The sequence below is a fragment of the Pieris napi genome, chromosome 12 (genome assembly GCF_905475465.1).
Source record: "Pieris napi chromosome 12, ilPieNapi1.2, whole genome shotgun sequence".
Classification (NCBI taxonomy): Eukaryota; Metazoa; Arthropoda; class Insecta; order Lepidoptera; family Pieridae; genus Pieris; species Pieris napi.
Genome location: NC_062245.1, coordinates 5,097,238 through 5,110,429, shown reverse-complemented (window position 1 = coordinate 5,110,429; position 13,192 = coordinate 5,097,238). Strand labels below are relative to the sequence as shown.

Genomic DNA, 13,192 nt, shown 5'->3' with positions numbered 1-13,192 from the left:
CAATATCTAATTCTCGTGGTATGGAGCGTCAATTTAAATAAAAAATAGTTTTCAACCTTGACGCTTCTACTCTCTTAATTATACATCTGTAATATTTGTATCTTAACTTAGTCTGTGCTTGTACGTCACGCCCTATTTCGGGGTCATACTTGCTATTTTAATCGGTCAATAACGTAAATAAATGGAATAAATTGTGAGTAAATAATTGGATTTCTTAAATTACACGTATACTTTTGCTGTATGCATTGCTTTTCCTGTGAAATAAAGCATCTAGAGATAAACCAGACAATCGTATATTTAGATTCTATACGTATCTTTTCGTCGTATTTTTTTAAAACTGTTTATGTAGTTAGGCTAGTAAATAATAATCCTACTAAAAAATATTTTTTTCTAATCAGACATCACGTGGAAAATAAAAATTAATATCATTGTTTATTAGAGAGTTATGAAATTTTATTTCTAAGTTTTATTTGTATTCAAGAACAGTCTAAAATATCTAGCAAATATTCGACGCGACTTCGAGCTCGTAGAACAGCGGTTCGGTATTGCGGTCTGGGTCGAAATTGAACATTTTCTTGAACATAGATAATGTTCTACTTGATTAAAATAAAATAAATCAATACATATATTATATTCTATAAGCATGTACATTAAATAAATAGATATTATTTATTTAGGTACTTAATAATACAATTCAACTCAAGCCGAATTTATTTATCAATAAACTTGTCTATGGAGGAAATTTAGGAATACTGTAATAAAAAATATTACATTTTATAAAAGTATTCATAAATTTAATTCATGGCAAAATAAGCAATAAGTATATTGTTATTTGCTATTATACCTACTAACGAATATCTACCTACTTTATTTTCTTATAGAAAATGTACGGACTGCTGTGTTTGCTGCTATTCAGCTGTGCATATGCGCACGAATATAATGCAGTCGAAACCGAAATGTTCGCGATACCAATAAGTCCTAACCTATTTAATTGGACATATCAAGGTAAGTTTTCTATAATAAAAATACCAACCTTATTGCCGGTATAACGAAGTAATCGTAGTTTATACAAAATGATCTTACGCTACATTAAAAAGTAATCTTCAGTAGCCATCCTATCCTTGCCATTTCATCCTCTTGCCCACCTCTTCCGTCCTGCGCCACATCTCTGTGCGAATATATTTCTCCTATTCCTCTTTGACCACGTTTGCTTGTGTGATTTCGTGGGATGCATTCGATTCCGATTTTTGCCCATCTGTCATTTTCCAACTTGCCCACACGCCTCCTATTACTGTTTCAGTTGCCTAGTACATTTCTTTAATTTTGTACGTTTCTTAATAGTTTGATACTAACAATCAGTTCTTTTCTCCTTTTAACTGAACTCTTAAAGTCACAAAAAGCACAACGGTCTTTAAAAAAATTGAACGGTCGACAAAACAGATAGCAATAACGTCAATATTCAGTACCTACTCAATTTCGAGTTAGTTTTTTCGATGTCCGCAACGCTGTCGCAAACTTCAACCAATATTAGTTCAGGTTCTTATCGCTATTGGCGCAGAACGTAACATCCACAAGCTAACTTGTACTGTTTTGGCTAGGCCGACTAAAACCTTACCTGCGTATTCAAAATGTAACATGTCTCTTTACGTCTCCTGTATGTCGCAGTAAAGTAGTTAAATCAGAGTGTTAAGTCTCCTTGTCACTAGACATTTAATTGAAGATCGATATTCAATCAAGTCGCTAGCATTTTCATTTAAAAAAGCAGCGTCGAAAACGTTTAACTATCTGTCTGACCGAAAGCCAGCGTGTTGATTAATAACATATATACCTACAAAGTTGTTAATCTCTAAAACAAAAGTATGAAAAACGTTTTTGACGTTATACTTCTTTAGGCGCGTTATGAAAAATTGATGAGAGTGAAATTTTACGATGCGCGCGCACCGTGACACTAAATTAACAGAATGAAGTTGCTCACGGAAGATGCTACGGCATTGGACATAATTTAAAAACAACATTCGAATAATAATAGAATTTATGTTACACTTAATGTAAGAGAATAATAATAAATATTTATTTATTTCATTTTTCAAATGTAAACTGAACTTTATTGACTATAATGACTCCTTTTCCAGTCTTTGATTATTTAATTGTGATTAATTATTTGCATGCAGTCAAAAACTATTTTTAATAATTCCAAATAAGTATAACTTCTTACACGCGTACATAAGTACACGCACCCTTTTTTTTTAGAGTTCGATCAGCAATACCGCTTCCATGCATCTCTAATAGGCAAACCTGAGCTTCCGTCATGGTTGCGGTACATCTACAGTGGAAGACATCACTCAGGGTTCATTTTTGGAACTCCACCGAGAGGCACTGAATCGCCCATTACGGTAATTACGTACGCGTACAGTCTCTCTTAACTAACACACTAACTGCCTAAGAACTTAAGACTTGACTGACAACCCTGACTCGTGTGTTTAAATGAGTTAGGCATGTGTGGCTAATTGAGTTTATTTGCATTATTTTGAAGGCAAATAAGGAACTGAGGAACCGGTATTTATTAGGCCCAAAATTCAGATATGTATCAGGCACAGAAACCTGATCACCTCTATAAAATAAATCCTATCTATAAAAATAAAATGCTAGAAAAAACTGACCGTTTCTAACAGTTTCTGTCAGTTTTATAATCTAATATATAAAATTCTCGTGTCATAATGTTCGTTCCCATACTCCGAAACAGCTCGACCGCTTCTTATAAATTTTTTTATGCATATTCAGTAAGTCTGAGAATCGGACAATATCTATTTTTCATACCCCTAAAATATGTTAAGGTTGGTCCCACCCATAAATTTTAATTTTATTTTTTAGACAACTTTTTGTTTTGATTTTTTTACGATACAGTATACAAAATTACAACAACTAATTTTCAATCCTTTACGATCTACCCCTATTTTTTATTATTGTAGATAGTTATTTTACTAAAAAATGTTTCCTAGAAATAATATTCATGACAAAACAACGTCAGCCGGTATAGTGTATAAATAAAAATTAATTACAAAATATGTTGCTAAGCTCAAAACTCGAAGACGGCTGAACCAATTCGAGTATTTTTTCATTAATTATTCCTTGAACTCTCAAATGTTTTTATTAAGAGAAAATTTTTAAAGTATTGTGTTTTTTTTAGTTTTATTTAGTTCTTAGGTTTATATTCCGGAATAATGAACAGTGTGTATGGGATAGCATAGCAAAATGTTCTATATGTTGGTATGTAGTTACTAATGAGGTAGGCTAAGTAAAAAATTCGCCAGGGCAGCTTGATGTATAATCTTAAAGCTTTAAATTTTAACAGTGCCATTATATATATCCTTTGTTTTTTAGTTAGAGGTAATTGGTTTAAATCGTCAAGACTATGAAACACGAAGAGTTTTATTGACACTCCGCGTTCAACCAAAATTGAATATGGCGAAACATGAAGTGGAGCTTAAAATTGACAATCTAAATGTGGAGGATTTACTGGATGAGCACAGGTATCTTATATTCCAGTAGATAGTAAGTAGAAGTAGAATCTTTCGTCTGCTATTCTATTGTCTATAGGTGAATCGACCACAAGCCACGATAGAGCCGTTCAAAAGTAATGGGATAGACGTTTTTTTTTAACAGGCTATCATAGTGATACCGCCGCCCATGGGCCCTTACATTGCCAGAAGCCTCGCAAGTGAGTTCCCGGCATTTAAAGTTAGTTTTACAGTTAAGCAAAATCAATAACGATGTCGATTACTTTACTAAATTTACACCTACTATTTTATTATGCTTTTTTTTTCTCCTTTAATTGTCATGATATTGTGTCCATATGAATTGTAATTGCTGACGGAAGCGAGAACGCATTGTTTGCGAGAGTGGTTTAAAATTTAAAAAAAAAAGAATTACAATTAGGGTGTCGTCTACCCAAATTTAGGGAGAGTATTTTATACCAATTATACCAATTATATGATTATAATCAAACACTAATATTATCAAATTTCCTGTGATTCATGTAATCGCGAAAAGTGGTTTACGTAACTTAACGAATTGTATAGTTAGTATTTTTAAATATTTTAGAATGACCCGCCTCAAAGACATATTGCGAACAAAGTTATGGACGGAAAGCAGTGGCGATCTCTACGCTACATTTTTAGCATCCGCTATTGACTTAGGTGCTAGACATCCATTGAAACCTAGTGATGGAGAAGGGTAAGAGAGGTTTTTATTTTATTTCTAGTTGATATTATGACGTGTCGATATATAATACTAGCTGACCGGGCAAACGTCGTTTTGCCATGTATATCATGTATAATAAAAAAATAGGGGTTGATCGTAGAGGGGTGAAAGTTAGGGGTTTTATGTATTTTTTAATGCTGTCTCATAAAAAAATAGAAATTAAAAATTTTGTCTAAAAAATAAAAATAAAAATTTAGGGGTGGACTACCCCTAACATTTAGGGGGATGAAAAATAGATGTTGGCCGATTCTCACAGATACCGGATAAGCACAAAAAATTTCATCAAAATCGGTCAAGTCGTTTCGGAGGAGTATGGCAACGAAAACTGTGACACGAGAATTTTAAATATATGATTTCCAAAGTCAAAGTCAAAAATCATTTATTCATGTAAGTAACACAATGTACACTTTTAAACGTCAAAAAAGAAATATACATTAAATGCTTCTAATTTTACATTTATTGCCAGTTCTCAAATCAAGGGTATCAAGGTAATCAAGAGTAGAACTTTCAATAAACTCTTCGCCACTCTTTTTAATCGTCAAGTTTTTTGTTTTACACATCGTTTGTAAGGAGCTGCAACCATTACACCATGTTCCACATGACATCTTAAGTTATAATAATTAAGAATAAAATAAATTAAAAACAAAGATTTGTCAAAATCTTAACCGGTTTACTTTTTTCATAGTGGCCATAGTACTTTAGTTAATTTTATTTTTCGAAGATAGAATGTTTTTGACGTTTTAAAATCCTAACCGGTTTACTTTATTCATAGTGGCCAGTACTTTAATTAATTTTATTTTTCGAAGATAGAATGTTTTTGACATTTTAAAATCTTAACTGGTTTTCGTTTTTCATAGTGGCCGGTACATTAATTGTTTTCAAAAGTAAACATTATTATCAAATTTACAGCCTAGTTGTCCGCTTAGGCAGCATAACACCCTTCTCAAGTGAATTACAAAGACTGCGGGAAGAAGTGAGACCGCTCTCTCGTCTCCCGAGCTGTCCTCGTGAATTCAAACGTACTACAGTCGAAAGGCTGTTTAGAGACGCTGGACTGACGCTTGACTGGTGCAGCTTTGAACTGGTATTTAATTATGAAAATCCTTAAACACTTTAAATAGAATGATAACTGAGATGAATATATTTAAATTTAATTTCTTAGTAAAACTTCTTTTTGGGTATTTTTTTATGAAACATGAAACAAACGGGCAGGAGTGTGATGTTAAGTGATAAGCCGCCCATGAATACTTGATGCAAGCGGGCTCGCGATTGCGTTGCCGGCTTTTTATATATATATATATACAAATTAAAATTAAAATATATATAATATATTGGTTCGAAAATACCTTGACGGGCAGCTGGTTCAACGCCTTAAAATTGTCAGTTGTGAAACGATTTTGGTGATGTGCGTTGTGGTCTGTGGAAATTTCTCACAAACACATCAGATCTTCTTTTTATTATTAACTAGCAGACCGGCCAAGCGTTGCAGTGACTAAGGTTTTTGTTATATTCCATAGTAGTAAACTATTCAAGGGAAACGGTAGGAGAACACCAGTCTAAGGGGACCCATGGGGACCATGCATTTTTGGTGGTTATGCGATTAAATTGTAGCTTATGTGGAACGTTGGTACTTTCAACACAGCGCCATCTGTTAGAATTGTGACTGTCAAATAATTTGCAATAAATAATATTGCGTGTATAAATTGAGATGTAAGCTAAAAGATAGGATTCTTTTAATTTAGATCAAACCGCACACGGTGTGCAAAATCGGTTCAGTAGTTTAAGAGTCCATAGCGGACAAACAACGTGACACGTAATTTATATATATTAAAATTTATGTAACTTTTAAGGCATTACAGCAAAACACATTTTAACCCAATTTTCTTTACGAATCGAAATTTTACCTATTTTTTTTAACAACTTAATTTCAGTACAACACAATATACAACGACCGCAGCACACTTCGTTTGGAATACTTAACGGAAATACCAAACACAAAAGTGGATTCAAAACTTCCTCTAAAAACCAACTCTTGGTCAGCTCCGAGCAGACACGATCTGCCCAGTAGAAGTTACATTCACCAAGTGTCCGTGACTATAGCTGTTCCATTAGTGCTGATGCTGCTCTCTGTTGCCGCATTGAGCGCTGTTCTCTGCTTCCATTATGCTTCTATGTAAGTATAGTACTTTTTAAGCGAACATCTAATCATAGTAAGAATTTCTATGGTCAATGATCTAATTCGTATCTCAAGTAACAGTCTCGTCTTGAGCGCTGTCAAACACGTCAAACTTCATTCGGAAACTAGATTTAAGTTTGATTAACGTTCTAGAATACGGGCCTGTATCCCAAAAGTTACATTAAAATACGTCATTCTTATAAAATACTTGTGTTTAATGATTCATAGATAGTACATAAAAATACTTATGATATACCGTCCATGCTTTAAATACATTCTACCTTCATTCCAATTTTAAATTAGAAAGAATCATCAAAATTCTTCGCAATTTATTACTACATATTTAAGAGCTAAGTTGGTAACGCCGCTTAAACTGAATTAAAATCTGTTTGGAAGAACAGAACACAGTTAAACATACAAAAATGTATCTTGGAACTTTTTTACACGCTTTATATTAGCTTCACCTGTATGTATGTATGTATGTATGTAACCGACTCCTTCGGACTCGATTTGGACCCACTTTAAACGGACAGATTTAATTCAAACTTTGTACACTTACAAAGAATCAGCGACAATATAATAATTTCGTAGGTTTATCTCGAAAAAACAATGACGATTAAATTGAGACAACACGTATTGCTGGTAGGACTAAAAAGTGGAAAATAAATATAGTTTAAAAAAAACTATAAAACCATTTTCAGCCTAAATTAGGAATTATTTTTCACTTTTTAGTTTAATGTGCTTTAAAAGCGTGTTTTATAGTTTTTTTAAACTATATTTATTTTATAGAATATGGGACAGAAAGTTTACTTGATAGCATAAGTGATAGCCGCCCATGGACTTCCAAACTGCCAGAAGGCTCGCCAGTGCGTTGCCGGCCTTAAATAATTGGTGCGTTCTTTACCAATGCGACTTCGTTCGGTAATATTAAGTGGGACTTACACTTTTAGTATTATTACTCTTGTTATATTTCCTTCAGGAGAGATCCAGAATCAGAACGCTTTTTGAACGACATTTTTCATATCTGTATAGATTATAGAAAAAGGAGGTTCGGAACTTTTTGTAATTTTGGCTTTTTGTAACCCACTAATATTTTGTTACATTCTTAATTAATTATAATCGGTATTCGCTTCTAGATTTAAAAGTATTAATTAAATAATAGTGTCATTAATAAATTAATTTTTAAAATCGTAGAAAATGTTTAGTTGTAATAATAACAAATACTAAGCGAACTGTTTTAAAATTGTATGTAAAGCGTAATAGCTTTGGACTTGTATTCTATCTATAAGTTATATTGTAGGCCTCAGTTAAAATATACATAATTATTAATTATTACTAATACGATAAAACTACACATTAATAACTACCTGGATTCTACAATTAAAGACCCGTTCATTGTTAAAAAAAATATACCTACATCTATAACTAATAATAAATCAAGCACCTCCTGTGAACTAAGCCAGAGAAAAAACAAATAGGTTTACCTCCATAGAAACCTATTAATTACATGTATTCACGCGCCCTAAGTCACAAGACTTCCGCCGCAGATTGCACCCGACCGAAAGACTCCTGAATAGGTACCAGTGTACCTATTAGCTATATCAGCATATAGCAACGTCTTTATATGCCAAGAATATTTTGCTAACTAGCCATTTGAAATATATAGTACATTTAACTGTATGTTTAACTTTACGTTGCAAACTAATGCTTATTGAATTTTACATAAAAATATATACTCGCAAGTTAATTAAAAATGTCAATTTTATTTCAGAGCTAATAAATCAGCAAAAGTCGAGCTTTGCAGATATGGAACTGGCAACACTGAGCAAAGCCAAATAGCCGATGATGTAAGCACCAAAAGCTTAGGAACAAGGTAGTTTTTTCATATTTGATTTATCAATTTGTGGAACCCGTTAGCCATTGTAATATTTTCTAAATAATTCGACTTCGTCCATCAAGAAAAAAAACGTACCAATTTTTAATAGGCAACTTGCGAGCCTTCTGGCATTGAAATTGTCCATTGGCATAGGTGATAACCTAACATCAGACCTCCTGCCCATTTGCCTCGTTCTGTAAAAACAATTTGTCTCGTTTATATAGAAACAATTTGTCTCGTTCTATAAAAACAATTTGTCTCGTTTATATAAAAACAATTTGTCTCGTTCTATAAAAACAATTTGTCTCGTTCTATAAAAACAATTTGTCTCGTTTATATAGAAACAATTTGCCTCGTTCTATAAAAACAATTTGTCTCGTCCTATAAAAACAATTTGTCTCGTCCTATAAAAACAATTTGTCTCGTTTATATAGAAACAATTTGCCTCGTTCTATAAAAACAATTTGTCTGTGCATAGTGCATTATTGTTAAGTTGCCTAACATACATATAGTTTTACTACCTTCTAGATGTCTCCTTTATTTTAACCATATTAATGGGTTTGTGTTGTGTCGTTTTATTTTTCAGCCCAAACAACAGCTTACCTCGCCCATACAGTCCAAAGTCAACGACGAACTTAGCTGGAAATTACAATCGACCACAGCCGCCGCCCTACCTCGGCTCGGCCACCAACTCCCTCCACCATCGCAAATCTCACACACCATCGCACACCCCAGAACATCGCCATCTCGCGCTAGAAGAATCCCTTAAACTTCTAAACGAAGCAAACATCACAGAACTTGATAATTTATTGAAGAACCCAATCGTTGATTTTAACGACGGCGCTGAGGACTACGTCCCAATAAAACCGGAGTTTGTAAAACCTGAAATCGGTTTTACGGTTAAACCGGTTAATGAGGATTTGGCCAGGTATGGTATCGTCGGCGTGGGCCCCATTTGACAAGATGACAATGGAGAAGCTGTCAAGACTTGGTTTTGTTAATGCTTCGAATGAATATACCAAGCGAAGGCATTGCATTTCTTCGGCATTTAAATCTTTGCTACATTAAGTAGAAAAACGTACACATACATATAATAAAGGTAATAGATTTACTAGCACGTGTTGATTATACGGGTCAACACAATGTTTGACTGTAACTTTAAAGCTTAAAAGATCGATATTTTATGTCGTACATAGGCGAAAACGTATGTAACATTAAAAGTTTGCATTTAGGAGACAGATATTATTCAAAAACTGTGGTTTTCATTTTTAATTAAACGTTAAACCATTAAATTTAATATCTGTATTTAAGCCTAGGGGTTTATTCAAGATGCCTTAACAGTAGTGTAGGTAGAAAGTCGAAAACTTATGTAAATGACAGTTCATGTCAACAAAGTTTCATACAAATTTAGTTTTCAGCTTTCTACATACACTACTGTTAATGCGTCTTGTCTGAGCCCTCTGTTTGTTGTTTATTACTCGAGTGCCATCTAGCGGCACTCTGGGAACGTAAAAACCCACTTTGTTTATAATATATTAAACAAAAATGAGTATTATTACTATAAGTATCAAAAGCACACTTTATACCAAAAAACGTATTTTCTTTTCATTTTATTGCATAATTAACCGAAAAATCATAAAATAAAATTTAGCACAAAGAACGATAAATTTTTTATGGAGTCATGGTATTGTGAACCAAATAGAACCGAAACGTTTTTTTTATGCCTACCCTCCGTGGGAGTTTGGAATTAAAAGAAATATCGACCACTATACAAAATATAATTCATTCAAAAACTTATATTTAAGGATTGACGTAAGAATTTCTGCGAAACGTACGAGTTTCAATAATTTACTAACCGTTAAAAACCGTTTCAATAATTTACTAACCGTTAAAAAAGTTACTTATGAAATTTTAACATTAAAATTAGCCTCTACATATTTGTCTTATTATATTTAGCGATTTTTACAAAATACTGTTAAAATTCACACTCGTATATTAAGGTTAGATTCAGAGTAGAGAACGCGAACTGTGTGACTTAGAACTTAGAATAGTAAATCTGTTTATAACCGAGTCAAATACCTAGTCAATAACTAGTCAATGTTTGTAATTCTAGTCAAATAAAAATTAAGATAAAGCATTTAGTTTTATTTTTAATCACACCACACCACCATAGTCGGTTTAATCTCCCTTTGAAGAAGTGCCCCTTTTATTATTTTAAATATTAAACAAGGAGTCGTTTTAAATACAGTTTCTCGTCTGCTAAAGAAGCCGCCATTTGTTAATAATAAACGGTTTATTATATACCTAATCGCAAATATAATGTTGTTACTATCACGCTGGTGCCACAATTCTAATGTAAAGGCGACATATAAAAGTTAATGAATTAATTCGATCTTAATTCATAACATTAGAAGACAAAAACAAAAACGACGTTCTAATATTATTTATTATCAAATGATTTCTTTTACACATACATTTAAAATAACAAAAAACATTTAACATCCAAAAATAATATATTACAATAGATTGGAGATCTTACATACATATCTAAATAATATTATTTACATTTAAATAAATAAAGCTAATTTAGTCCTAACTTATATACTCCTATTTTGTTCAATAGAATACTAATCTAATAATTCGGTGTTGAAAGAATTTATTGACAAAGATAAAATATGACAATGATTCTGGTAATAAACCAGAAATCTATGGATACTCTTTGTCTACTGGTAATGAAATGTATTTTTTACTTTTGTTCATGATATTTTTGTATTGATTTTGTTTTATATTTATTCGTATTTACAGTAATTTGGTGAAGGAATGTGAGGCAAATCCATAGTGTTGTAGATCCCTTGGATGTACAATATTAACTAATTTCAAAGTTTTTTAATTTCAAAATTATATCAACTATGTTTGTCTATATAATCTTACATTATTTTACGGAATACGCATCTGTAGCTAAAAAACTAATTTAATACCTAATAGATAAAAAATAAGATAAGATAAAAATTTGTACGCTTAATAAATTACAGAAATATCTACCACGATTGAAGTATAAATTAATTTTAAAGCTACATTATAAAATTTTAAAATTAATAGAAATATCATTTTTATAATTTCGCTTTTGTGAAACAGAATTGCCTTATATATTAACAGATTCATCAAAACCGATAGAAATCAAACTTTACAAACTGTAATATATTGAAATACTAATCTTATTAATGCTGGTTTCACGTTTTAGAACTACTTTGTTCCCTTTCATAATTTAAAATTGTACTAATATAAGAACTGGGAAAAACTTAATCTACTGGCTTCCAGCAAACAATAGCTCTCATATCATCAGGGGCTTCTCCGAATATTCTGTCTCCATTTGAATCCACATACTGGTTAATTTGATAGTCCAAAAGCGTTTGGAAGCCTAGAACATCTGTTCCAAGTTGCTGTAAAAAATATTTAACGACATAAGTGACATAAAAATTGTGGAATGAATAGCTAAACAACAACAAATAGGTTTGTAGTTGGTTGTCTGTAAAGTCGGTTTACTGACGATAGTTGAACGTGACAACGTCATAGGAAAATACTGATGGAATGGTTGCATTTTTTTTTCAAAACATTTCATTTTGTTTGATAGATATTTTGTATGGATATAGAGAAGGAGGTAAATGGAAATCACAATTGAATTGATCAAGTTACATTTATTTGTACGCATAAATTCAATTATGTCAATGTTTTGTGCCTCTTTGTCGCTCGTTCCGCGCTCTCGCTTGCACTTCAACCCTTAAATGGAACGCCTCAGAGGTAACGCCTCGCCGCGAGGTAACGCCGCATGCGTTATATTTTTTCGTGCGTGCAGCCGGCTCCATCGAATTATAAGACGTTGTCACGTCAAAAAAGAAAACAGTATAACTGCGACCTACAAAAAACCCAGTGGCTTTACTACCCTTGGCCTTGTTCTCAGATCGAAATCTGTAAGGTTTCGTTATCATTATCTTTGTAATAAGCAAGTAGGTGATCAGCCACACGCCGTCGACTTTTGGGGTCTAGGGCATGTTGTTTTCCTTACGATGTTTTTTTTCATCGTACGAGTGTATCGCACTCATAGAAAAGTCCATTGGAAAAGCACACCTGTCACTGCTCAACTACAGCCTCAAGAAATCTTAAAAAAATGTTTTTATATGCAATATGTAACCTAAGTGTTAGTTATAAAAATCAGTTCAAACTAAACACGATACTGTCACACATATCTACAGTATACCTATAGTAAAACATTAATACAGTTGTATTAAATAAAGATGTTAGATTGCTCAAAATCGAATTCTAACAACATAAAAACAAATGAGTATTTTTCTTTAAGATTAATTAATCCTTGAACTCTGACGAAAGTTTTTATGGAGAGAATCACACGGTAAAATCTAAAAACCACATTACTTTTTCTGTTATTTTAAACGCGAACAATCTCTATGTTCCATATGTTGGTAGGTAGCTACTTAAAAGGTAGGCTAAGTAAAAAATCATAGCAAGACGAAACGAAGTCCGCGGGGGCAGTTAATATGACAATAAAAATTACCTGTGTCAGAGGACTTGTGTTCGTAGTAAAAATTCCAAGAAACCGTCTTTCCCTTGCGATTTTCATTGTGGCTACTTCTAAAGCTTGAATTGCTGCTACGTTGTCTGCGCCTGAAAGACTCGATGCCGTGGCCATCATGAAGGAATGAAGGATAGCACCTAAAAGAGAACAAGAAAATTAAGCAAAAGGCTTTTTTTTAAGACAATTCACACCACTTGACCTAATCCCATGCTAAGCTGGTGAAGCTTGTGTTATGGGTACTAGGCAACGGATATACATACATGTTATAGATAGATAGACATATAAATACATA

The 13,192-nt window shown here is 32.7% G+C and overlaps 2 protein-coding genes across 3 annotated transcripts in view; one reads left to right on the top strand and one right to left on the bottom strand.

Annotated features, from left to right (window-relative positions):
- The first annotated feature begins 61 nt into the window (after window positions 1–61).
- Window positions 62–9,835, top strand: LOC125054517 (alpha-sarcoglycan). 2 transcript variants are annotated; one of them, XM_047656465.1, is made up of 10 exons: window positions 62–193; window positions 882–1,005; window positions 2,251–2,393; window positions 3,382–3,530; window positions 4,102–4,233; window positions 5,170–5,344; window positions 6,192–6,433; window positions 7,416–7,484; window positions 8,208–8,309; window positions 8,899–9,835. In XM_047656465.1, the coding sequence occupies exons 2-10, from the start codon at window positions 885–887 to the stop codon at window positions 9,269–9,271; spliced, it is 1,506 nt and encodes a 501-aa protein (XP_047512421.1). In that variant the 5' UTR covers window positions 62–193; window positions 882–884; the 3' UTR covers window positions 9,272–9,835. The 2 variants fall into 2 exon arrangements, with proteins under 2 accessions (XP_047512421.1, XP_047512422.1); XM_047656466.1 differs by lacking the exon at window positions 7,416–7,484.
- Window positions 9,836–11,320: 1,485 nt separating this feature from the next.
- Window positions 11,321–13,192, bottom strand: part of LOC125054515 (mycosubtilin synthase subunit C) — a 36,077-nt gene continuing 34,205 nt past the window's right edge. Inside the window, exons 16-17 of the mRNA XM_047656464.1 lie at window positions 12,880–13,037; window positions 11,321–11,752 (exon numbers count right to left, since the gene is read on the bottom strand). Of these exons, the coding sequence (XP_047512420.1) occupies window positions 11,612–11,752; window positions 12,880–13,037 (299 nt within the window). The 3' untranslated portion in view covers window positions 11,321–11,611. The remainder of the gene's footprint in view (window positions 11,753–12,879; window positions 13,038–13,192) is intronic.

What these genes read in the sequence shown, in the direction of transcription:
- LOC125054517 (XM_047656465.1), top strand. Translation starts at nt 885, where the DNA reads ATGTACGGACTGCTGTGTTTGCTGCTATTCAGCTGTGCATATGCGCAC. An exon ending in ACTGGTGCAGCTTTGAACTG is followed by an intron (nt 5,345 to 6,191) that starts GTATTTAATTAT and finishes ACTTAATTTCAG; the next exon opens with TACAACACAATATACAACGA. An exon ending in ACCAAAAGCTTAGGAACAAG is followed by an intron (nt 8,310 to 8,898) that starts GTAGTTTTTTCA and finishes TTTATTTTTCAG; the next exon opens with CCCAAACAACAGCTTACCTC.